Source organism: Lissotriton vulgaris, chromosome 2_1 (genome assembly GCF_964263255.1).
Source record: "Lissotriton vulgaris chromosome 2_1, aLisVul1.2, whole genome shotgun sequence".
NCBI classification, from domain to species: domain Eukaryota; kingdom Metazoa; phylum Chordata; class Amphibia; order Caudata; family Salamandridae; genus Lissotriton; species Lissotriton vulgaris.
In genome coordinates this window covers 1,227,214,871-1,227,240,890 of record NC_141687.1, presented here as the reverse complement: position 1 = coordinate 1,227,240,890, position 26,020 = coordinate 1,227,214,871, and the positions used below count along the sequence as shown (strand labels likewise).

The 26,020-nt window shown below is 46.4% G+C and overlaps 1 protein-coding gene across 2 annotated transcripts in view; it reads right to left on the bottom strand.

Annotated features, from left to right (window-relative positions):
- The window catches only part of GLB1L2 (galactosidase beta 1 like 2), a 1,156,973-nt gene that overhangs the window by 344,057 nt on the left and 786,896 nt on the right, over positions 1-26,020 (bottom strand). For both annotated transcript variants that reach the window (XM_086956948.1, XM_086956947.1), the window contains exon 14: positions 7,986-8,057. In XM_086956948.1, coding sequence (XP_086813074.1) covers positions 7,986-8,057 — 72 coding nt within the window. The remainder of the gene's footprint in view (positions 1-7,985; positions 8,058-26,020) is intronic.

Below are 26,020 nucleotides of genomic sequence, written 5' to 3'. Positions count from 1 at the left end.
AACCATGTTGGGACCCGTCCAAAAATCCAGAAGAATCCAAGAAGTTGGATAAATGGCAGTTCAAATGAGCCTCCAACATCTTAGCAGGTGCCGGCAGAAGAGATATTGGCCTGAAGTTCTTCAAGAGACCAGGGTCCAAGGTGGACTTTTTGAGAAGCGGTTTCACTATGGCCTTCTTCCATGCCATAGGGAAAATACCCTGTTCCATAGCTTCATTCATTATTTCCAGCATAGGAGGAAGAATGCTGTCCCTACTGTCCTTTAGTACTTTCAAAGGAACAGGGTCCAGAGGAGAGGCTGATTTCATTCTATCTAATAGAAGATTAAGACCATTTACAGTAAGCGCCGGGAAATGAGTAAGGATTTGGGAGGGATCACCAATCCGAGATTCACAATGATTAACTCGAGGGGAAACCTCGTCACTCAAGGAATTCCTCTGAGATCGGAGAGCCAGATAGATGTCATCTATTTTTTTATAAAAGAAGTCTGAGATGTTATTACATAGCTCCTGTGTGGCTATTACGGGGTCAGGTGCCTGAAGAGAGCAAAGGGAGTCCACGATCTTAAAAAGCTCTTTAGATGTAGTAAGGGAGCTGGTCAGGTTGGTGAAGTAGTCCTGTTTCTCCTTGATAACTCTGCTTTTATACTCTCGCAACAGGCACCTGTATGCCTCCCGATCTATCGGATCCGAGGATTTGCGCCCTATGGCTTTCAAAATTGCATAGTTTCATGCTTGTGATGACCATACAAAAGACGCCCACGCCATTCACTGTTAGTTACCCCATATGTTACACCACTTTTTCAGTTTTCGACAACATTATTGATAATATCAGTTCAACATTTGCAGTAACATCATTGATAAGAAAACTGTGCATTGTAGGGACACACATTTTCACCTTACTACAACTTCCCTTTAACTTTGCTTTTTAGGGATTTTTTTTATATATATGAGCGTTTGCTCATTGGAGAAATAAAGTTGGATTATTGACCCCCGAGTGCGTGACTTTCACTTTGGAAGGAGTTTTGCAGTTTATACGTGAGCTCACCCTCCCAAATGGTCAACCCGTCCCAAAGGAGTTCGGCAGAAAAAATAAATTCATTTAAGGTAATTAAAGAGGTCAGTGCTAATTATGTATAATACACTACCTCTTCTTAAACATAATAATGTTTGCCATATTACGTCTCACATTATGTTGTGGAACAACAAACACTCAATTTCAGGAATACAGTAATAGCTTTGGTGTATATTACAGATCTTATTCTCTCCTTTAGACCTTCAATACCAATTCAGCTCTCTAATTTCAGAAGAAAGCCTTTAATAACAGTTGCATTCTTGCTTGTATTCGACAATATTAAATAATGGTAAAAAATGTATTGCAAGAAAAAAGTTGCTTCTAATTATTTTTCTCTTAAAGCACAATATCTAATAAAATATTATTACTAAAAGGCTTATGTAAACTTACAATGCAATGATCAGCATGAATGGACAAGTTACTTACCTTCGGTGACGCCTTATCTGTTAGAAACACGATCTAGCCACAGACTCCTTACCTTTATATTTCCCAGGCATCAGGCTGGATCCTGAAGTCTTTCCTTGAGTAATGTCCTTGTGCGTCGCTTGATCGCGTAGGTCGGTTTCATGTGACATCATTGGCGTCATCCGTGCCAGAAGTTACATCCACATCACCTATATAGGTGCAACCTCAGCATGCTGACGTCAGTTACTTTTCAGGACTTCCTACCCCAGGAGTGAGGAATCATGAAGTGCATTGACAGTGGTGTTTAAAATAACTAGGGCCCTGTAAGGAATCAGCCCTGAACCCTAAAATCCTGTCCACAGTGCGGGAGAATGGGTGAGTCGGTAAGGAATCTGTGGCTAGATCATGTCTCTACCAGATAAGGAGTTACGAACCTAAGTAGCTTTTCCATATGATAGACATCTAGTCGCAGATTCCTTACCTTTGAGTAGACACCCAAGTAATACCATCCCCGGGTGAGGGACTACGGACATGTTTAGACCAGGAAAACCTGCAGGACAGAGAGGCCAAAAAGACAGTCCATTGAGGCTTGTCTGTCTAGACAGTAAAGTTTAGTAAACGTGTACAGGGATGCCCACATTGAAACCTGACAAATGTCAAGGACTGGAACACTATGTTGCACCACTATGTTAGCAGCCTTAGCTCTGGTGGAAAGAGCCCCAAAGCCTTCAGGAGGCTGCTTCTTGGCCAAAGCTAAAAAAATTTTGATGCAGAGGATGATCCATCGTGAGGTAGTCCTCTTCTGCACTGCACAACCTTTCTCCAAAGTACCCCACAAAGAGATGGTTGTCCACCTGGAACTCTTTAGTGTGGTCAAGGTAGAAGGACAATGCTCTTTTCGGGTCCAGATGGTGGAGTTGCTCCTCTTCTTTTGAGGGGTGTGAAGGAGCATAGACCGTGGGCAGAGTGACCGATTGCTCCATGTGGAATGGTGTTACCACTTTCAGTAAGAAAGAGGCCCTGGTGTGAAACCCTAACTTATCAGGGAAGATGATCAGGTAAGGAGGCTTGGATTACAGAGCCTGCAATTTGCTCACCCTCCTGGCAGAAGTTATTTAGTAAGCAACCCTTGGGGGCAGTTATGCAGAGGTTCAATCAGAGCCCACACCAGGAAGGTGAGAACCAAATTAAGGTCCCACTGAGGAATGATGAATCGGGCAGGTGGGAAAATATGTATAATCCCCTTACAAAATCTATTCACAATAGGGGATTTAAATAAAGAGGATTTGGCTGGCAACCTCAATAAGGCAGGCAAGGCCGAAAGGTATCCTTTAAGAGTGCCCATAGTATAGCCCTACTGGGCAAGGGTCAAAATAAAAAGTAGAACTTGAGAGAGGGAAGCAGAAAGACTTTTCTGTACAATATTCTGTACAATATTTTACAAATTTGTTCCACCGGCACTGTCTTGGTGGAGGGCCACCTGTCCGCCAAAATAACATTGCAAACTTTGGGAAGAAGGTCGAATTATATCAATGCTGATGTTAAATCTCCACGCAAGAAGGCGTAGAGTTGACAGGTTCGGGTAGAGCACCCTCACCCTGCGACATGAGATCCTCCCAAAAAGGGACAGCCTGAACGGAGGATCAATGTTCAATTGGAGAAGCTTGTGAAAACAGACTCTGAGTGCCCAGGCTGGAGTCATAATAATGACTTGCTCCCGCTCGCTCCTGATCTTCTTGAGCACTCTGGGCAGAAGCTTCTCAGAGCGACAGTCGCCTTGGTAGTTCTAAAGTGCAAAACTGCTGACATTGCACATTCTCATTGGGGGTGAATATATCTAACCAAGGTTCTGGCCACCGCTGAAAGAGACCTTGCGCCACCTCTGGATGGAGATGCCACTCATGATCAGCTAGGCATCGATGGCTGAATTTGTCCGCCCTGGTGTTCAGGGAACCTGCCAGGTGTTGAACTACCAGGAATATGCCCTGCAGTTCCAGGTATGTCCAGAGACACAGGGTCTCTTGACTAAGGGTCCACAACCTGACCCCAACCCACCATGTTTGTTGCAGTACCACATGGCGGTGGTGTTGTCCATGAACACCTGAACCAGCTTTCCCTTGATGGAAGGAATAAAAGCTTTCAATGCTAAGTTAACCACTTGGAGCTCCAACAAGTTGATGTGGAGTCCATATTCTGCCGGAGACCAGAGTCCTCTGATCTCCACCTCTCCCAAATGGCCGCCCCATCCAGGAGTGACGCATCTGTAATTACTGTGTGATTTGGTTAGAGAAGGGTCTGACGCTGACCCAATCGTGGATCATCAACCACCACTGCAGATCTTTTGCAGTACCCTCTGAGATCTGAACCATATCAGAGAGACTATCCTGATGCAGCACCCACTGCACCTTTCCTGTGACACATTCCAGCGGGCATGTGTCACAGGAAAGGTGCACAAGACCATGAGTCTCAGCAGCCTAAGAGTTAGACTCACCAAAATCCATGATAGAGGCTGAAACATTGGTATCATAGCCTGAATATCCTTGACTCGAAGTTCAGGAGGACAATCCCAAAACTGCACTGTGCCCAAAACTGCGCTGTGGAAAGGGAGTGTCTGAGAGTGAGTCAGGTGTGATTTCCACACATTGATAGTGAACCCCAGCGAATGCAGGAGGTCCACAGTAGTCTGGATGTGGGGGACGACAGCCTTGGGGTAGGCTCGACTTTAACAGCCAGTCGTTGAGTTAGGGGAAACAGGAAACCCCTGATCTCTGCAGATACGTTGCAACCACCTCCGTCACCTTGGTGAACACTTGAGGGGTGCTAGCAAGGCCAAAAGGGAGAACAGCAAAGTGAGAGTGCTCATGGCCTACCCTAAACCGCAGGTAATGCCTGTGGGTAAGCAGGACAGGAATGTGGAAATATGCATCCTGCAAGTCCAACGTCACCATCCATTCACCTGGGTCCAGGGCAGTCAAGATTTGAGCGAACATGAGCATTTTTAACTTCTGCTTTTTGAGGAAGAAATTAAGAGGGTGCAAGTCTATGATAGGATGAAAGCCTATGTCATTCTTGGGCACCAGAAAGTAACAAGAATAGCAACCACTACCTACTTCTGGCATCAACACCTTCTTTATGGCTCCCTTGGTTAAGACAGCTGTCACCTCTTGGCAGAGCAAGGAAGATGGTCTTTCGTCAGCCTGTCACAAGCAGGTGGCATGGGCGGAGGGTTAGTTACAAAGGGGAGGGATTAACCCCCTCCAGACAATTTGGAGAACGCACTGGTCTGATGTTAAAGACCTCCAGTGAGGCAGGTGATGGCATACCCTGACTCCCAATGGGTGACTATGGCCAAACTAAAAGGGTTTGAAGGCTGCGGTTGCTAAGGGGCGGTGGACAGGCTCGCCCCCTGGCTGTCCAACCCATGAGGTTTGTGGGTAGCGCGTCCTCTGCCACACAGAGGTTGGGAAGCTTGAGTCCTGTGGTAGCTGGGAGGGTTTAGACATGACTGGGACCCCCGTCCATGGCCAGGAAAGTAGCAAAAAGTGGACTGGGGTTGGAGTGGGGCCATGGAATAGTCCAAGGACCTGGCCATAGTACTGCTGTCTTGTAATGCTCCAGTGCTGAGTCCACCTTGTCTCCAAAGAGGCAGAAGCCATCAAAGGGCATGTCCATAAGCAATGCTTGGACACCTCCCAAAAAGCCAGTTATTCTCAGTCAGGCATGGCGCCATAAAGCAAATGTCGAGGAAAAGCTCTGCCCTGTGAGTCGGTGGTATCCTTTCCACATCTGATCGTGAACTTAGCTGCATCCCTCCCGTCAGCAACAGCTTGGGTAAGTATGGTCCGGGCCTCCCCTGAAACCATGGGCAGCACCTGCGCAACCAAATTCCATAGCGCATGAGAGTAACAGCCCAAAAGGCATGCAGTGTTCACAGACCACAGTGAAAGGTTGGTGGAAGGAAACACATTCCTGCCTATTGTGTCCAGGCTCTTGGATTCCCTATTCGGTGGGGCAGTAGGGAAGGCACCAGGATTTCCACAGGAGGTGGAGGCTTGGACCACCAAGCTCTCCGGGGTAGGGTGTTGTGTGAAGAAATTGGGGTCCTCTGGTGCGGGGCAGTGGTGGCAGGCAATCAACCTGTTCACAGGAACCCCAAAGCTGGGCTGGGAGCAAGTCCCAGGCAGGACGTCTGTAAGGGGTCATTACACAGAAGAAGCGTTTCTGAGGAGGTCCCTCCCAGCTGAAGCACAAGACGTTCATCTTGACTGCCACTAAGGGTAGGCTAAGGTCTAGGACTTCGGATGCCGTTCTCACCACCATGGGAACTGACGCTCCTTCCTGCATAGCCACAGTAGGGGGAGAAAACATGCCAGTATCCGGAGAAGTGTCCAGTCCAATGGCCTCTGCCAAGTCTTCACACCAGTCTATGTTCGTATCTAAAGGCTGGTATTCTTCAGGGTCCAGTGACCCCTCTCAATCCTCCCCGAGACTTAGTCCATAGGAATAGGGCTCAGGCTCTGGCATGGAAGGCATGGCTGCAGTCAGCATCAGAGGACACCCCTCCAGCTCACTGTTTGAGCCAGAGATCAGAATGAGGATGGTACTGCCGGAGGGTGTCAGCGGCGCAGGGAAAATAGGCATCAGGATCAGTGCCGGGTGAGGTCAAAAGGGTATGACCAGCGCTTGTCCAGATCCATCTGTGGATCCAAGGGGCCAGGGGCAGAGTTGCCAACATGAACCCCTTCCAAACCCATGGGGCCCAAAGGCGCACCGGCTGGAATGGGCCACTCAAATATGAAGTGCATGGCCTCATAAACCTCCTGAAGTTGAGTGGGGGTCGCTCCAGCGCCCGAAAACTCAGGGAGCTGTGGAGCCAGCACAGTCCAGGCTCAACCACAGAGCTTGGCCTTGAATGATAACACTCCCTTGTCCCTTCTGAAGACAGCGGCAGATGGGACGAAGTCGAAGACCTCTTCAACACTTTGTTTTTCTTCTTTTTTGTGGGACTTACCAATGTAGCTGACAACGTTAAACGCAATGAGGACCTTGGACTTCACAACTGATCCCAGGACCTTTTTTTCAACCGGGATCGAGACCGTAGTGGTGTAGCATGTAAGGCGGAAAGAAGTTTGACGACTACACCAAAATCTCAGTCACGTGTAAAACTTTAGGCTGCTCTGAAATTAAAGGGAAAGCAAGTGTTTCAGCGGCCTTTTTGATCACTGAAAAGTAGTGCAATTGTTCTTATGAAGAATTCTGGGAAGGATAAGGAGAAAACCACCTTGGGTAGGGTATCAAATCTGCTTACATTGTGAAAGTTGACTATTTATGTGTAGTTAGTAGGCACAAAAAGGCCGATCTCACTGTCCTCTCACCAAACTATTACATGGTCATTTAGGAACTGAATCCAAACCAGCAGTCAGGTTCGATGGAGTCAGAGCTTAAGTAATATTGCAACTAATGATGCTCTAAATAGCAAGGAAGAGTCAGAAGAAGTTGGGTAGCATGTTTGCCTGTGAGACCGTATAGTTAGTAGATCGGTTCAGGGCCAATTTTGCCAGAGGAGCGGAAGATAGTGACATCAGGATAGCTGGCCATGATGGGCCTGTCTAGTTCTTGGTGGCTCTCAATGGCGTGTTACAGGGAGCAGGAAGATGATAATATAGCCAACATGGCCTTCTGAAATTCAGCAGTCTCCTCTGTGGATGCCCCGAGGGGAGGAAAACTCACCTGTGCAGAAGGGTGGAATAATGATGCCACCTTCAAAGAGGAAGGCATGTTTTCTTCTTAATTATGTTAGGGTGAACACGACTGGGTTTGGGCTATGTCCTTTATTGAGATCTGGACTTTCATTTTTCTTTTGTAGAAACCATATGGAGAATAGTCTATCACATCTCTTTCGGCTGCATCACAGCACACAAATCACATGACGAGGTGTCATGTTTCTTTTGCAAGTACCACATGCAATGCGGATAAGTATCAGTTAGGGACATCAGTTTCTAAAAGGCTCGAGCGGATTTGGACCTAGAAGGTGACTCACCTCAACAGGTCTGAAATAATGGTTGAATTGTGACAAAAAGACACCCAAAATACGAGCAAAAATGTAGTGATTATCAATAAATCCCAGGTCTAGAAAGGCACAAAAAAGGATATGACATCATTGACATAGCTGTTGACTCATATTCAGGGCTAATCTCTTTGATTGCGAATGTTGTTTAATGGCTGTTGCAAAATAGTTGTACAACCAGTCTGGTGCCCCAGTAAGAGTTTGATGTAAGGATGTAATTGATATAGGCATCTGGGGAAGCAAGCATCTAGCTGGATAAATACATTACCAATTTCTGCAGGAGGACCACTGTATGTTGCATCCTACATACACAGGAAATCAATTAGTGCAGGAGCTCCACAAAGTATAAACATTTGTTTACATAATATATACATTATCAAGAACTGCAAGATACATAAGCAATGTATGCTGGCCTGTTATACAGATATAAGACCACTTACTGGAATTTCCGGAATAAAAACCTCCTTATTCTTGTAATCAAAGAACCCCATTATTTGATTGTTCACAAACACCTGTGAAAAGAGTTGAGGCAAAACGTTTAAATATTTTTTATGTTAACAAATAACCAACAAAATGAAAAGTTACTTATTAGTAATCCTAGCTCTCCACCAACGAATTGTTCATTAAAGTCAGAAGCACTAAGTAGTCCCTCCCAAATGCAGAATGTTGGTGGCCTTTTAATATATGCGTAAACATTTTTATTTAGAGAAGCCAATTTAAAAAATAAGGACAAATTCTCTCCAGAGGATATATTGGCCAAATTTCACTTATTTTTCTTTAAAACCCCTTTAAGGAAAAAAGTCGGAACTATTTAAAGAGTGGCTAGAAAAACTCTTTCAGAAACCATTTTAGAGGAAAAATTAAAGGAAATAAATACAATGAATGTGAAACGATGCAGCCTATTGAGACTAGAAGAGTGTCACTGCTCCTTTAAGCAAGCACAATACTAGGTCATTCCACAATCGGATCTCAGAGGCAGTTAGCTCAGCAGGCCCTTCATTGATATTCTGGATCTAGTTTGGAAAGCAACAACTCCCTTGTTGTTCATCCAGGGAAGGTGAGCGTGTTTTATGTCACTTTCATTAAAATTACCCTGTAAAATAATTAGGATTGCAAGCAATGAATACATACTTGCCTGTAATCCTAATTATCCTCCAGGGGAAGTATTTCACTCCGCCCTATGCGGAGTGAAATACTTCAACTCTTAGAACAAGTTGGGGTATCAAAGCTGTATTTATGCACATGAAGTCTTTAGACTAAACAGTATCGTGAGCTTTTCAGAGAAATTACTCAAGCTAAGGGTACATAACTTGAGTTTGAAACAGTTCCTGATTTCACAGCAATAACTGTTAAAGGTAATCAACGGAGCGATACAGCTTCTATTGCCAAAGTGAGTTTTACTTCATCTTGCATTCTCTGAGTATTTGCTCTTCCTAGATGTTGCGCTTCTGGAGGTTTTTTTATTCAACATATGACTCGTGTATGCTGCTTACAGTGAACTGAGTCACGCAGGGTGTCTGGGTGAGTTCAGGTTGTGGGTAGGATTCATGAAGGGACACAGTTGAGAGCTTTAGAACTGAGGCAAGTATCCTGTTTACTTCTGTCATTCCCTGCAAAATACGCAGTGTCAGAAATTGACCGTTCACCAATGAGTGTAATACACATGGCAAGAGAACATTTTAAGCACCATCAAGCATAGCCACTAGGAAAAAACTCCATTAATGCTTTACTTATATCCATACTCTTGGGACCGCCAGCCCCCAGGGCCGGCTCCTGCAGTTTTTCGGGGTACCCGCCCTCAGGACACTGTAGTTTGCTATGGCTACAGTTTGCTATGGCTCCCACCCTGCCATAGCAAACTTGGTTTGGATTTTCAAAGAGAGAGCAGGGAAACCTGGTCTCTCTTTCAAAATGCAAACCAAATTGCTAATCCACACCTTAGCAGCTCCCCATGTGGAAAAGCAATGCCGGCTCCTGAGTGACGTGGGGAGCCGTCGGGACTATGGGGGGGATTGGGGACCTTCTCACGGTCCCCAACGTAGAGGGCCAGCCATCGGGGATGGTGTCCCGGGGCTATTAGTGGCCCAGGAGGGGGGGGCACGTGGCCCCCTCCTCAAATATAAAAAAACAACAAAATAAAACAAAGGCAGGCCTAAGGAGGCGGGCAAGGCAGCTCCCCTCCAAAAAAGAAAAATAATTTAAAAAATGGCCATACCCTGGGGGATGGCGTCCCCAGGGCACATTATGGCCTTGGGAGAGTGGCCAGGTGGCCCCCTTCCCAATTTTTTGAGAAAAAAAAATGGGGGGCAGGCCCTGGGGGATGGGGTCCCCAGGGCCAAAAATATTAGGAAAAGAAGGGGGGCCACACAGCCCCCTTCTTACTAAAAAAAATAGGACTGGCAATTCCTCTTCAATCCTGAGGGTCCCTGGGGGAAAACTAGCCCACCAGGTACCTCCAGTAAGCGCCACGGAGCTGTGTTGCAGAGTGTTGTAAAAAGGGGCCCACGCCCCCATTGTAAAGTATACAGGGTAAAGTATACAGGGTTTGGTCGCATCCTACTTGCTGGGCTGGAACCGACTACAGGAGGTCGTTCAGTTCCAGTTCCCAACCGATGTCGGAAGGACTCCGGTCCGTCCAACATCGGAATCGGCCTTAAGTGTACAATGTTCCACAAACAGCCAATTTGCTTTTTAAATAAAAAAATGGTTGCACAAGCCTATTTTCAAGTCACAGAGGTAGCTAATCCCTACAATTTATTAATAGAAAGCCCTTTCTACCAACAAAATGAAGACAAACATAGGGCCCGGGTACAATCTTGGCAGATGGGTTACTCCATCACAAGAGTGACGGATATCCTGTCCGTCGAAATATAAATCCCATTATATCTATTGGAATTTATATCACGGCCAATGGGATATCCGTCACTGTTGTGACAGAGTAACCCCACGCCAAGATCGTAATCAGGCCCTTAGTCCCCTAATTGGGTTTTTTGAAGACACTGAGGTTGACAGACTGCATTGCTCCAGACACAAGACGCCAACCCAAACGCCATATACCATGTTGGAAGGTCTATGACAGTACCTTGATAAAGGAAGTCAAAACAAAAAACGCAGTGGAAGGATGGCACAATGCCTTCCAATCCATATTAGGTAGAAATCAACCTACACTATACAAATGTATAGAAGGATTACAAAAAGAACTAAATATGAAGCTATCAGTTAGCGAAATTGGCCCTAAACTGAGCAAACAAACCAAAAGAATGTACAACATGCTACAATTTAAAGTCAAAACCTTCACAAACAACAAATGAGTAGATTACTTCGAAATCATAGCCAAAAGCATTTCATAAAGTAAATGTTAATCTACCAAAGTCCTCAAAAACTGTGTCAAACTCAAAACCGACATGCCAAATCAATTCTTCAAAATAAAAAATATAACATTTTTTTAGATCAGTCAAACAATTATTTAAAATCGCAATCTTGATAAAGACTGATATAACAAAAAGTATATAAAGTTTTTTTTTTAAATGTAAGCATCACCAATCAAAATAGATAAAAGCAAATTCAATCCATCACATAAAATAAATACAACACAAAGGGCCTTATTACGATTACGGTGGTCTTCAGGACTGAGGTACTTGTGGTGGCGGTCTGACCATTGCCACACTGCGATCTGTCCAAAGGATTCGGAGTGTACCGGTCGGACCGCCACAAGACAACCGGCTCCCCCGGGATCAAGGTTCCTGCTGGGCCGGTGGTCTGCAACCAGAATGAATATCCTGGCGGTGCTACGGCCGACACCACAGAGCATATTACGAGTTGCCTTTTCACTGCCCTTTTCATGGCGGTGAGCCTGTCAGGAAAAGAGTGGCGGAGAGGTAACTATGGGGTCCCTAACAGGGCCCCCTTCTGGATCTGGGCCTGTGGGTGCATGGGGGGGGGGGGGCATATGTTGTGCTCCCCGATAATTTCACCTCGCTCCAGCACGGTGTGGAATGCATGCCACACTGTACAAGAATGTGCAGTCGGCGCTCTCACAGCGACGGGTTGCACGTTAGGCTCTCCACCCCCGTGAGACCGCATCAGCACTGCCCACCTGACTGGGATTCCACTCTGAATCCGGCAGGAAGGCGCACCACGGCCTTGGCGGTCCTGTAGTAGACAGAGTGGTGGTGGTGCCGCAGGGGGACCGCCAAAGTCATAATACGGCCCTTAGTCCAAACAATTCCACATTACAATCACATAAACTTGGACTAAACAATATAATATTACATTTTGCACGCAAAATAAATGAAAGAAATAAAACTTACTGTTCTGTAGCTGTAGAAATCCCCCCCCAAAAATGAAAAAAATATAATGAATCCAATTGAATTCACTCAAAGTAATCCAAAAGCCCTCATTCCGATGTTGGTGGGCCACCGACATCCACCTAAGCGGTCCGACTGCCGAATTATGATACGGTGGTCGGAGGCATCGGGCGGAGAAACAGACTGCTGCTTTTCTGACGGCTCAAGAAGTTGTCGGGTCAGTGGTGGGACCATAATTCCTACAGTAGGGGTGGTGCCTGCTCAGGCACCACCGTAGGTATTCGGACATTACCGATTTTTCTCTGCCTTTTCATGAGGAGCCAACCGCCATGAAAAGTCAGATGGGAAGGGACTTTGCTAAGGGGCTGAGATGGGGGGTGATATATGGTGCCCTCCCCAAATATCCATGCACCGTGTGCAAGGCAACACGTCAATGTTTAAAAGTATGCCTTTTTCAATTGCAGCTTGTGCTGCGACCCTTTTCTAGGCTGTAGCACACTCTGCAACTGGAAAAGTTGCAGACATCTGACCGGCATCGGAATGAGCTCCAAAATCTGTTTTGAAAAAGAACCGATCCAGGAAACATAAAACAAGGAAATCAAAGTAAAAATCATTGGTTTATTATGAACCAAAAATGATTTCCTTTAAAAAAAAAAAAAGTATAAACTCCAAATGCTGATAGAACACGTTCGTAAACAAAAACCAATAAAGTAAATTTTAAAAACCCACCCGTAAAACACACTACATTCCCCAAAATACATATAAATAAAAGGTAAACAGCAAAATATAACTAACATCACACAATTAACATAGCATAGTGATAGTGGTTAGCCCTCGCTCCACAAAGTCTATGAGGTTTATCTTGGGGACCTGTACTTTACCAAATACTAGAGACTTCTTCTATCTGTGTGTCCATTTCGATTCAGCGATGAGCTGGCACCCCTTTGTTACAATCAAGAAGAGGGATCTTATATGAGCCAACGCTGCTGTTTTAACTTTTGCCTCCAGGTTGGCAATAGACCAGTTAAGGCTTTATTGCAGATTTATAGTGCTACATGCATTTCAAAGGAGGTCTATGGGAGTGAAGTTTGGAGCTATGTTAAACAGGCTGCGTTTCAGGCAGCTGAAAATTCCTTTGTAAGACGTCTCCTGTGTGTCCCACAATAATCCCCTACATTTTCAGTGCATGAGGAATTGAGTGTGGGATACAAAACAGACATCACAGCTTTTCTCCCTCTTTAACTCTGGCCGGACATACAGGCCAATGATTAAATTTAATAAGGAGGTCTTAAGGGCCTGCATTAACCTTGATCAGTCACATCACATTCCCAGGCTTAAGTATGGTAAGGATACTTTTCGGAATTTAGGAAGGGGAGAGCTGTACAATAACGTAGAGAGAATATATACAGTTGAACGTATTTGGGTAAAAGAACTGTTTTTTCAGAAGAGATCCCTCTCTAGAGAAGAGTTAGCTCTGCAGAAGCCCTGCGTTCGTCATCATAATATCCTGAAGTCAAGCCTGTACATTGAGCCTTACCTTCTAATTGTGAAGAGTATGTATGATTGATTCTTGCTCACTAGATTCAGGCTTGAACTATTTCATCTCCTACTAGCTTTCTTGTGGGGTGGAAATAGGGGATCATGCTCTCGCTCCCAGTGGTTGTGATAATATCTCTGTAAAGAACATAATTCAATTTACCATTTTTTGTTCTCTCTACTCAGTGCCAAGGAAGTTGTATGTCATACCGATTTTAAAACGGGTGAATTTTACCCAAGTGCGACCTGCCATCATATATTTGCAACTGCTTCCAGTTGAAATTACTTTTAATGTAGTTAGCTTTCTGAAAGGTGCCAAAAGATTGAGAAATAACTAGGACATGTAACCCCATGTGTTTAGCATATATCTGTTCCTCTTCAAGATGGGAAAGTTTTCATAAATGTTTTGATCTTTTTATTTTAGCTTGCATCTTTTATTTTAGCATAATGATCCTTTATATCAGATTTGAATGGTATTATATGTTTTCAGGTATTTATTTGTACTTGTATTTTAACCTATGTAGTGATGTAACGGTTTTTGCTTTTACTGTTTTTTTCAAAAGATGCCTGTCCAGGTAAGAATGTGGGGCCAGGGGTGGGGGGATTTTGAAAGATGACGACGAGGGAAAATTGGTTATTTATTTAATTTTACCTTGTGGTCGTCAGTCGAATCCACCTCCCAACTCGCCCCACTGTTCTTCCCTGCACGGGCCACTCCTGGTTCTCATACATAGACCGAATAAAGCTTAGTGGTTGACTGATTGAACCTAGCATAGTGATACGCAAAATGACAAACTAGTGAAAAACACTAACAGCAATAAATATAATTATTTTAAAAATCCCCACAAAAACACAATAAATAATTTTTAAAACTCCCTCCTAAATACTCCCTGCCCTAAAAAAACACCTTAGAAATTCTTACAAAAGGACTTGCATGTTCTGACAAATAGCTGCACCTTGGTTCCTGGAAAATCAACAAAAAATAACAAAAATAGATCACCAAATAGAAAGTAGCAGTAAAACTAAATGAAAAAAGACTATCTAAATTAACCTTTAAAGAAAGAATATCTCCCCATAGTAATTAATGGGAAATATTGTACAAAAGTTGAATACATTTTTTAAAAATGTAAAACATATCAAAAGATATTATAAAGCAATCTGAAAAGTATACATTAAATAATAGTATACAATATATACAATTATTTAATATATACTAATAAAATATAAGATAAAGTAGTGTTAAATATATATTACCTACTGGCGATAGCCAGTAGGTATATATAGTTAGGATTTTTTCTCTATGGAACTTTTGAAAATTCTATGTCTAATAACTTTTGCGTTTGTGGACGGAATCGGCTGAAATTTTCAGGAAAATGGCACATTTTGTTTCTGAGCAGCCCCTGAAAATTTGGGGGGGTTCCGTCAAGGGGGGCCCGAGAAAAAAGGGGGGTCCCAAAACGCGTTTTTCCCATTCATTTTTCCATAGGGCCTTTGGCCTCACTTTTAGCTCGAACGGCTGAATGGATTTGCACGAAACTTGGCAAAATTGTAGGGACTGTTAGCCCGATGTGCCTTTGCTGGGTCTCAATATATGTGCTCCAGTGGATTTTGAGAAATTAACGTTTAAAAAAACACATATATCTGTGACAGCGTCCCAGATAGCGCACCAGATCGCGTACTTTTCGCGTAACGGAGCTTTGCGTAGCAAAGCTGATTGGCTCTCCGGTGTCTGTCAACATTCTAAACAGTCCGGTGCGGCCGCCATCTTGTCTCTCGGTAGGATCGAGAGACAAGAGGAGGAGAAAAACGAAGGGGGAATTTAATGAAAGGGGGCAAGTAGATCCTTCTTGACCCCCTCGGAATGATGTTGGGGTTATTAAAGGGTCCCGTGGGGCAAATAAAAAAAATTAGATTTTTCGCGGTAGAAGCGCTTCTCGGTTCGCGAACCGGGTCGCAAACTGGTAGCGAAACGTGAATTCGCCATTTTGTGTTTCGGTTTAATTAAATTACTAGGTATAAGGGGGTACGGGAGACGTATCCTGACCCCTTATGTTTTCTGAGGGTGGCTGAGGAGGCTCATATATGTTGATACATGTCTTCCAGCGGCTGTGCGTGAGCAATTTTTTTTTTTTTGCTGTGTGACGTCTGTTAACGTTCGATTCGATGGAAATCAGGAACTGTTGACCGCCATTTTGTCACTGCGAGTAAATATTTTGTTAAAAATAATTGTTATAAATTAATCCTTATTGATAAACATTGTCTGGGCCATCTTGCCTTTTTTGCAATGCCACACTTTTGTTGAGCACGGCAGCCATTTTAGATGCCTTGACCAGACCCACTCTCTGCACGCCGCCGATCCTCAGCATGGCTCCCCACCCTCGCAAGCATCTCCCCCACGCACTGGTCACCCCCGCTCTCTCTCTCATGCATGGGCCAGAAACCTCCTCCCATCTGCGCTGTTCGTGAGCGTTTTTTTTTTTTGCTGCGTGACGTCTGTTAACGTCCGTTTCGATGGAAATCAGGAACTGTTGACCGCCATTTTGTCACTGCGATTAAATATTTTGTTAAAAATAATTGTTATAAATTAGTCCTTATTGATAAACATTGTCTGCGCCATCTTGCCTTTTTTGCAATGCCACACTTTTGTTGAGCACGGCAGCCATTTTAGATGCCTTGACCAGACCCACTCTCTGCACGCCGCCGATCCTCAGCATGGCTCCCCACCCTCGCAAGCATCTCCCCCACGCACTGGTCACCCACGCTCTCTCTCTCATGCATGGGCCATAAACCTCCCCCCATTTGCGCTGCTCTTCCCTGAGAATCACACCCTGTGCCTGCCCGACACCTCCCTTTCACCCTATTCACTACCGCACCCTCTGACACTCCTCTTCCTCTGTGTCTGATTGTCCAGGCCGGTCCCAGGCTATCACTTAGCCCTGCAGATGTAGTTTATGGCTCCAGCTGTAGAGAATCACCCCTCTTCAAAGGAGTTACAGTAGATCAAGGCCCCCACCCGATGAGATCCGTCACACCACACGCGTTCCTACTATCTGATAACGATCCTGTATTGTGATTGGTGAGGGGATTCTCACTGTGAGGGTGTGTGGGTCCGAGCCTGAAGCGGAAGATTCCAGGGATGCCTCTTTGTACATCAAAGTTTTTATAATTATGTGTCACATTAAAATATATAGCACTCCAACAAAGTAGTAGGATTATAAAACTTTATTAACTTATAAATATATACAACGCAACAAAAACAGTAAATACATTAAAAAAATTTTTTTTAAAAAGAAGCAGCAATGGTCAGTAGCTGTCTTTTGTGCGAATAGTCCCAAGGCAGCACAACGTGCTGAGTTCTGGACGGCACCCAGGTGATGTTACCTGGGTGCCGCACTGGTTTTTGGTATCCTACAATGCAGCTCCGAAAAACGGCGTGGGGCGTCCCGGGTGGTGCGGGGGTAGGCCTCGTCAGTAGCGGTCTGTTGTGCGAATAGTCCCAAGGCAGCAGAACGCGCTGAGATGTGGATGGCAACCAGGTGATGTCCAGTAAGTTGCCGCACTGGTTTTGGCATCCTACAATGCTGCTCCGAAAAACGGCGTGGGGCGCCCCCGGGGGGAGTGAGGCGGCGTGAACGGGCCTTCCCAGGTGGAGGCTCGTCTGCTGTACTGGGGCGCCCCTTTACCGTTTCAGTTGCCATTCCACCCGCTTTTGCTACACTGTGCCTCATCCTCCATTTAGCTGTTTATCGCCCGCTCTTGCGGCTACAGCGTCTCGCTCACCATGTAGTTGAGTTGCGCCCACTCTTGCGGTGCAGCGATAGGCGGCTGCCACAGGACTCTTAAAATGGCGGACGGCTCTTCGGATTTGGGCCTGGTCCACTAAAATTGTCCTGGGACACCTTGGAACTCGGATGTCCCCTGAGCCTTGAAGATTTTACAAAAGTCTTGGGGGCCCCCGACTCCCGGTGGGGAGCGGCTGCCATGATTGCTCGCGGAATGACCACGACGGAGCCACGAGATGGTGGTGCTCTCATGCTGACGCCAGCTTCAGTCTGAAACATCCAGAAACAAGGTGGGGCTTTCATCGTTTGGGAATTTTTTTTTTTTTTAAATCCAATGAAAAGTGTTATTTTTAGGTCACATGATCAAGCTTTCTATTATTAGGAAACCAAAAGTAAAATGAACCAATGAAAAGTTTTATAAACAAGTCACATGACCTGTTATGCTTACGTTACGCGCTGCTATAAAAAGCGTAGAAAATCCGTTGGCACGTGAGGCGGCGTCAGTAGCGGACCGATGTGCGAATAGGCCGAAGGCAGCACAAAGCGCCAAGATCCGGATGGCACCGAGGTGGTGTTCAGCAAGTTGCCGCACTGGTGTGGCCATCCTACAATGCTGCGCCGAAAGTCGGCGTGGGGCGCCCCGTTGGCCTGTGAGGTCGCTTCAGTCAGTGGGGGCTGTTTGAGGATCTGACTGCATTGGAAAGCAATGTGATGCTGTGCGTCGCCCCCAAGATGGAGGCTCCTCGGCTGCAGTGGGGCGCCCCTTGGTGTTTCACTCGCTATCCAGCTGAGTTGCGTCCGCACTTGCGGCTACAGTAGGCCGAAGGCAGCATAACGCGCCGAGATCTGGATGGCACCGAGGTGGTGTCTAGCAAGTTGCCGCACTGGTGTGGCCATCCTACAATGCTGCGCCGAAAGTCGGCGTGGGGTGCCGCGTTGGCTTATGAGGTGATGTCAGCAGTGGACCGATGTGTGAATAGGTCGGAACCAGCACAAGGCGCCAAGATCCGGATTGCAAGTCCTGGATGTTGAGTGCCATAGTTGAGAGTTCTGAGCAGTGCTTGTAAGACTGTCTGAAGCTTATTTGCACCTGCTGCAGCTTCACTATTGCTCTGGTGTGGCCAAAGATCGCCCATGACATAGGCGGCCGGCTCCCGAGGTCCGGCGGAACTTTTTTCCTTTTCCTTTCTGCATCTTGTCTCACAATCCGTTTGACCTGAAGACACGACCAGGTCCCTGAATGTGTGCAGGGGGACGCTATTGATTGAATCAAAATGGCGGCTTCACACAAAGCTGACTCAAGCGTTGCTGGTGATGCTATACAGTCAAAAACTGGTTTTCAGTTTGTACATTCTTCAGGATTTTTCCATCCAAGGCTGGTTGAGAGTTTGTAGAACAATGGCTTTAGATCTTGCCCTCCCCTCTTTTGACTGTTGGTTCTTGTTGCCTATCTCTTCTGTTGTCATTTAACTGAACCTTTTTTGACTGCCGAAAGGGGTTCTGGTCCGACCGCTGGTTGGTGGAGACATTTTGACTATATCCTGGACCTGCCCGGCCTCGCCCAAAATGGCGCTGGTATAAATGGGACTCGTAACTCCTTGTTGTGTACTGGTTGCACAACCTTGATATCACGAGATAAGTATGTAGTTTTGAAGCACATGGCGGGCGGGGACGAGAATTGATTGAATATTTCGACATCCTTATTGATATTAAGTTCTGATGTGTTATTGATTACTGTACTATTGTAAGTTCGAATTAACGTCACCCATGGTACTTGCCTGCAAATGTATATCTAGAAAATGTTATTGTAAGTGGCCCTGTCGTATTTTAATTATAAAATGTACGTCCACCGATTCCGCAACTGTTAGACACCTTAGTTCTTGCAACCTAATGGCCCGCTCGTTACGTTCCTCTACAGTGTAAATGTCTCCTCATCATATACGATTCCAGTTTGCTCCGTGGCCGGCCCACGTGGTTATAGGCCCGTATTTGTATACTGACATTTTCACAATAAAGGTTTTTAAAACAAAACATGGTAGTAGTATTTACATTGGTAAAGTTTTTAATTTTAGTCACTGTTTTCGAATCAGTAAAAGGCAAGTGAAATAAAGCAGTCCAATTACATGACGGATAAAAGGTACAATACGCAGGAACGCAGTTAAGATAAATGGTCAAGGGCTGTTGTGTTTTTAACTCCTGCAACATAAAGTGATCGATAAGAATCTGATATTCAGGCATATCGGCGACTAAGACAGCAGGCCGAGCATCTTTTGCTCAACGGCTCCGTCATGGGATGAAGAAACGCCCTTTTGCTAGAAAAAGGAATATATTTTACTTGCAGGACAGTTGTAAATTTTCCGGGAAAGTACATTAGCCTGGAACATTATAACATATATGTTTAAGAAAAAATAATGTTCGAAAGCAATAAAAAGCGTAATTTTTAGATCATATGACCAAGCCTTTCATCATTAGAATAACAAAAGTAAAATGAACCAATGAAAAGTTTTATAAACAAGTCACATGACCTGTTATGCTTACGTTACGCGCCGCGCCCCGGATCGCTTCCGGGAAGCTGCGCTTAGCGCACCTGAGCACTTCCGGGTGCGCTAACGCGGCGCGTCATATGACGCATTACGCGACAACGTAGGTCCAGAATATAGTCAAAATGTCTCCACCAACCAGCGGTCGGAACACAACCCCTTTCAGCAGTCTAAAAAGTTCTGGTAAATGACAAGAGAAGTGACAGGCAACAAGAAGGATTAGTTACTTACCTGTAATCCTAGTTCTCTTCCAGGGGTATCCTCATCAAAGTCATAAGCATTAGAATATTCCCGCCCATGCGCGGGACCCCGGAAACAATATATTATATGTGCCCCACATATATATAGACATATATATATAAATATATATATATATATATATATATAAAAATAAGCAATTGCAGCCAAATAAAACAATAGAGCTGGAATATGCTGTGAAGAATTTCCACCATACAGTGTATTTTGCATTAGAAACATGAGAAACAACACCAATGCTTGTTTAGAAACTGTTTTAATGCTTAGAAAACAGTAGAAATTCTTATAACACACTGTAAGCATGTACAGCTCCCAGGCTGCATTGCAAATACCCAGTCTAAAAAGACTGAAAAGCTAACTTGTAGCTGAATGTACTAAAACTGACGCCGTGCCTTTAAGGCACCTCTGCCCCTAGCTTCCCATCATGCCTCAGGGGTTACAGTTAGGTTAGTTGTTCTTTTCGGAGACTGAAAACCAAACCATGGTAATAACAGGTTAAAAACATCTCCTATTTAATAAACAAAGTCCTTTGCCCGGGGAGGCGGGAGGGTTGCTTATGACTTTGATGAGGATACCCCTGGAAGAGAACTAGGATTACAGGTAAGTAACTAATCCTTCTCTTCCAGGGGATCCTCATCAATAGTCATAAGCATTAGAATAGAGTAGCGAGCCTCACCTCATCCCTGCGGGCAAAGGAATCAACAGATAACATTCATATTCGTAGGCCCAAAAGTAGGCCTTATTCTACCCAAATAGGTTTCTCAAGGAGGCTTGCCCTACTTGAGAATCCGCTCTGGAATCAGACTCTAGGCAATAATGCCTTGTAAAGGTTTGGACTGATTTCCATGTTGCAGCCTTGCATATTTCTGACATAGGAATGTCATGCAAAAACGCTATTGTGGCTGCTTTCCCTCTAGTGGAATGAGCTTTGGGTGATTGTAACAAAGGTTTGCCAGCCAGCTGGTATGCTAGTTTGATACATGAGACAATCCATCTGGAGATGGATCTCTTGGCTGCTGCAAACCCGGTCCTCATTGAACCATAATTGACAAAGAGTTGGTCTGTCTTTCTGGTGTTCTTCGTTCTTTCTAGGTAAAACTTTAGCACCCGTTTAAGATCCAACGAGTGCAACGACCTCTCAGCTGGGGTCGATGGGTTAGGAAAGAACGAAGGAATGGTAATCGTTTGATTTATATGAAAATCCGATACCACCTTTGGAAGGAAAGATGGGTGAGCCCTCATTACCACTCTGTTGTGGTGAAACACAGTGTAAGGTTCCTTGGTGCAGAGTGCTTGTATCTCGCTAACCCTGCGCGCAGAGGTTATTGCCACCAAGAAGGCCGCCTTCCAAGTGAGATGCTGCAAGGAGGCCTTGTGTATAGGCTCAAACGGTGTAGACATCAGCCTGGAGAGAACCAGGTTCAACTCCCAGGAAGGAGAAGGATTTCTCACAGGGGGATAGACCTTCTTTAATCCCTGAAGGAAATCCTTAACCACTGGGACCTGAAAAAACGATGTTTGTGTAGGTGATTTTCTGTACGCTACTATGGCGGATAGATGAACCCTAATAGAAGCGTATTTCAACCCTGATGTAGCTAAGTAAAGGAGGTATGGAAGGACTACCTCTTCTTGTCCTTTGGTGGGATCAAAGCCATGGTCCTTACACCAAATGAAAAATCGTTTCCACTTGAACGCATAAGACGCCCTTGTGGAAGGTCTCTTTGCCTCTCTTAAAATATTCATACATTCCGGAGGCAGATTTAAGTGTCCATATTGCAAGACCTCAGGAGCCATGCAGTCAGGTTCAGCGATGGGAGGTTGGGATGCAGGATCCTCCTGTTCATTTTGCTCAACAGGTCTGGCCTGCACGGCAGGCGTTTGTGTGGACACAGCGACAGATGTAACAGGTCTGGATACCACCATTGTCGCGGCCAATCCGGAGCAATTAGGATCATGTCCATGCTCGATCTGATGAGCTTGGCCACCACCTTCGGAATCAGTGCCAGAGGAGGAAACGCATAGGCGAACATTCCTGTCCACTCCAGCAGGAGAGCGTTCCCTTGCGTCCCTGGCCGGTGGAACCTGGACGCGAAGGCGTGGCATTTGGCGTTTTCGTCGTCCGCAAATAAGTCTATGTCTGGACGACCCCAGCAACGGAAGAGTTCTTCGACTACTTTGTTGTTTAGCACCCAGTCTGGCTGATCTTCGAAGTGCCTGCTGAGTGCGTCCGCTTTTGTGTTTAGCTCGCCTGGAAGGTGTACTGCCACCACCGACAGTCCCCGAGCCAGAAGCCAGTGCCAAATTTGTCTGTGCCTCCAGAGACAGAGGGCGAGATCGAGTTCCTCCCTGCTTGTTAAGATAGAACATAGTTGTAGTGTTGTCCGTCTGAACCAGGATTTTGTCCGTTGTTATTGCTGGAAAGAACGCTTTGAGCGCCAGATGAACTGCTCGAAGCTCCAGCATGTTGATGTGGTATGTCTGAAGGTTGGTCGACCAGCGACCCTGAATCTGAAGATGACCCATGTGAGCACCCCAGCCTTCTAGAGATGCGTCCGTTACCACAGACAGCGAAGGAAGAGGTTGCTGAAAAGGGACTCCCTGCAGGACATTCCGAGGGCGAGTCCACCACTGTATTGAGGTCAGTGCTGCTTGAGACAGGATGATTCGATCCTCCTAATCTCCAGTCGCTTGGTCCCACTGATCTTCCACAGACTCTTGTAGAGGCCGCATCCTCAACCTGGCGTTCGGTATTAGGAAGATGCAGGACGCCATGGAGCCCAATAGAGACGCTACTTCTCGCACCTTTGGACGAGGAAACTGAAGTAACTTTTTGCATTTCTGCCCCATGGAAGATAGTCTCTCCTGCGAAGGAAACGCTCTTCCTAACTTTGTGTCTAGAACTGCTCCCAGATAGTGGATAGTTTGCATGGGCTGCAGGACCGATTTTTCTGTGTTCACGTGGAGGCCGAGCCTGTGTAGTTGTTGGAGACACAGGTGACAGTCTTTGGTGGCTTGACGAGGGGACGGACTCTTCAGGAGCCAGTCGTCTAGATATGGGTACACAAAGAGACCTTTTTTGTGTAGACATGCCGCTACCACTGCCATGCACTTGGTGAATACCCTTGGTGCGGATTTGAATCCGAAGGTAAGCACTTTGTACTGGTAATGCTTGTTCCCTACCAGAAATCTCAAGTACTTCCGATGACCTGGTGTTATAGGAATGTGGAAGTACGCGTCTTGTAAATCCACCGAACACATCCAATCTCCAATTTGTAGATGAGGACATATCTGATGGAGTGCCAGCATGCGAAACTTCTCTTTGACCACCACCTTGTTGAGGGTTCGAAGATCCAAAATCGGTCTGAACTTGTCCTCTTGGTCTCTTTTGGGGACTAGAAAATACCTTGAATACACTCCTCTCCCCCTTTGGGATGGGGGTACCTCTTCGATTGCGTTTTTCTTTAAGAGGACGTTCACCTCCCTTTTGAGGAGTTTTAGATGGTACGAGCGAGTCTTTTTTGGAGGAATCGGTTGTGGTCTCTTCCGGAAACGTAGCGCATATCCATTGCACAGTATATTCAGCACCCACCGACCTTTTGTGATGCTGACCCACTCTGCCAGGTGTTGCGAAGCACTTCCTCCCACTGGAGTGGGTAACGGCGCCAGAGGAAGCCACTGCTCAGGCCTTGCCTCCTCTAGGCGTGGTAGAGGACTGATGATGTCCGCCTCTGCCTCTGCCCGATTTTCCTCCTCTGTATTGCGCCTTCCCTTGTGGCTTGTTTTGAGACCATTGAGGGGTTTGAACCCTCTGTTGGCCTCCCCGGTTCTTGTTGGTCTTGAAGCGTCGCTTGAACGGCTCTTTCTTTTTCTCCAGACCAACCGCCTTCCCTGTGTCCAATTCTGTCTTCATGCGGGTCATTTCCTGATCAGCATGCTCCCCGAAGAGTGAAGATCCTGAAAAAGGTAGATTGAGGATTCACTGCTGGGCATCTGGTTTGAGACCAGTTAAACGCAGCCAAGAAGATCTCCTCGCACATACCCCATGTGAGAAGGCATGTCCTGCTAGAAGGGCGTTATCTGCAGATGAACTAATCATTTGGTTCGCCACCAAACAGCCCTCCGTCACCGTCTCCTCAAAGTCCTTCTGGTCCTCCTTGGGCAATTTCTCTTTGAATCGTTCCATGGAGTCCCATAGGGCTCTATCGTACCTTCCGAGAAGGGCTGATGCACTCGAGACTTTCAGGGATGATGCTGCTGTGCTGCATACCCTGCGTCTCCAAGAATCTTGCGTCTTGCTGTCTTTGTCAGGAGGAACTGAAGAAGAAGGAGCGACTGTGTGATTCTTCTTAGCTGAGGCTACTATAACTGAGTCCGCCGCAGGCTCTCCTTTAACAAAGATAGGATCTGAGTCGGCCGGCCTATATTTCTTCTGGATACGTGCCGGTACCGCCCTGATCGTTGCTGGCGTGAGGAAAACCTCTTTGATTGGGTCCATTATCCCTGGAACCAATGGGAGTAAAGGCCGTGTATATGATTTGTGACGAAGGGTCTCAAAAATCACAGCAGTGGACACCTCTGGAACAGCCATCTCTATATTAAGTTTGTGAGCACCCCTTTGTAAGACGTCCAGATACGTGTTGACGTCGTCAAGCGGGGAAGCTCTGGAGCGAGGGCTGTCTGCCAGCGTTGGAGAGTAATCCCCTTTAGAAGATCTAGATGAAGATGAAGAGGAGGATGATGGAGTTCTCCTTCTCCTGTGGTGAGATTTCTCCTTCCTCACTGGTGATCTTCTAGGTCGTTCTTCCCTTCGAGGAGAACGTGATTCCCTCTGATGCTCCCTTCGTGGAGATCTCGATCTCTCAGTCCGTACCTCCCTTCTCGGTGTTCGAGATCTGGGTTGTTCCCTACTTGGTGATCGGGAGACCCTGGGGGTATGCGACCTGTCCGCTCTCCTCTCTCGTGAGCGTGATCGGTGACTGGTAGGACTCTGTCTGTCTGCCTCTTCTGCCAGCTGCTGAAGAGGGGACCTGTGGTCTGGACTCAAGTACCTTCGTAGTCTCTCCGTTGCTCCAGAATCCTTCCATTTACTCAACGGACCATACCATCTTGGCGAGAGTCTTGCCTGTGTGATATACCGCCGCTGGGGAGTCTTTTGCACAGGACTCCTACTCCTAGAAGAGGACCTCGATGAACCAGAGGTACTTAAGGAGGAATGGTGCGAAGCAGAGTGTGTCACTAGGACTGTCGAAGGCACTGAAGGAGATCTCCGTCTCACCGGTGTTGGAGGACGTCTCAAAAGTCTTTCCCTCGACGTCGAACGCCTCTGCGGCGTCGACGGAGTGATAACCTTTGACGTTGAATGCTTCGACGTTGACCTGTGGTCCCTCGACGTCGATCGGCGATGATGAGCCGACGACGGAGTCTTGTCCCTTGACGTCGAACGGCGTCGTCCTGCCTTCGACGGAGGTCTCGACGTCGAACGGCGTTGCCCTGCCGTCGACCGAGGTCTCGACGTCGAACGGCGTTGCCCTGCCGTCGACGGAGGTCTCGTCGTCGACCGACCTTGGTCTGTCGGCGACGGAGATGTCAATCGACGTTGTCCTGTCGTCGACGATGCCCTCGACGTCGACCTGACATGTGGCGACGGCGGAGGATCGGACATCCTCGACGTCGAGCGCCGACGTGCCGTCGATGATGATCCCTTCCTCGACGGCGAGCGTCCGAGGGGGCTCTTACTCCTCGACGCCGAGCGCCTCCGTGGAGACGTCGGCGGAGGTGTCACACTCTTAGAAGCCTGTCGACGCTGAGACGACGGCGGGTGTGATCTGTGCCTCGACGCCGATCGTCGCCTGGTTGTCGACGGCGGAGGTGATTTAAGTCTTGACGTCGATCTTCTCGTCGACGGTGATCTCGTGGCTTCTCTCGACGCCGATCGTCGCCTAGTTGATGACGGCGGAGCTTTCTTCGTCGTCGGTGAACTTCTTTTCGACGACGACTTCCTCATCGACGCCGGTCCCGACGTCGACAGAGTTTTTTCTCTCGAACTGTCCATCAG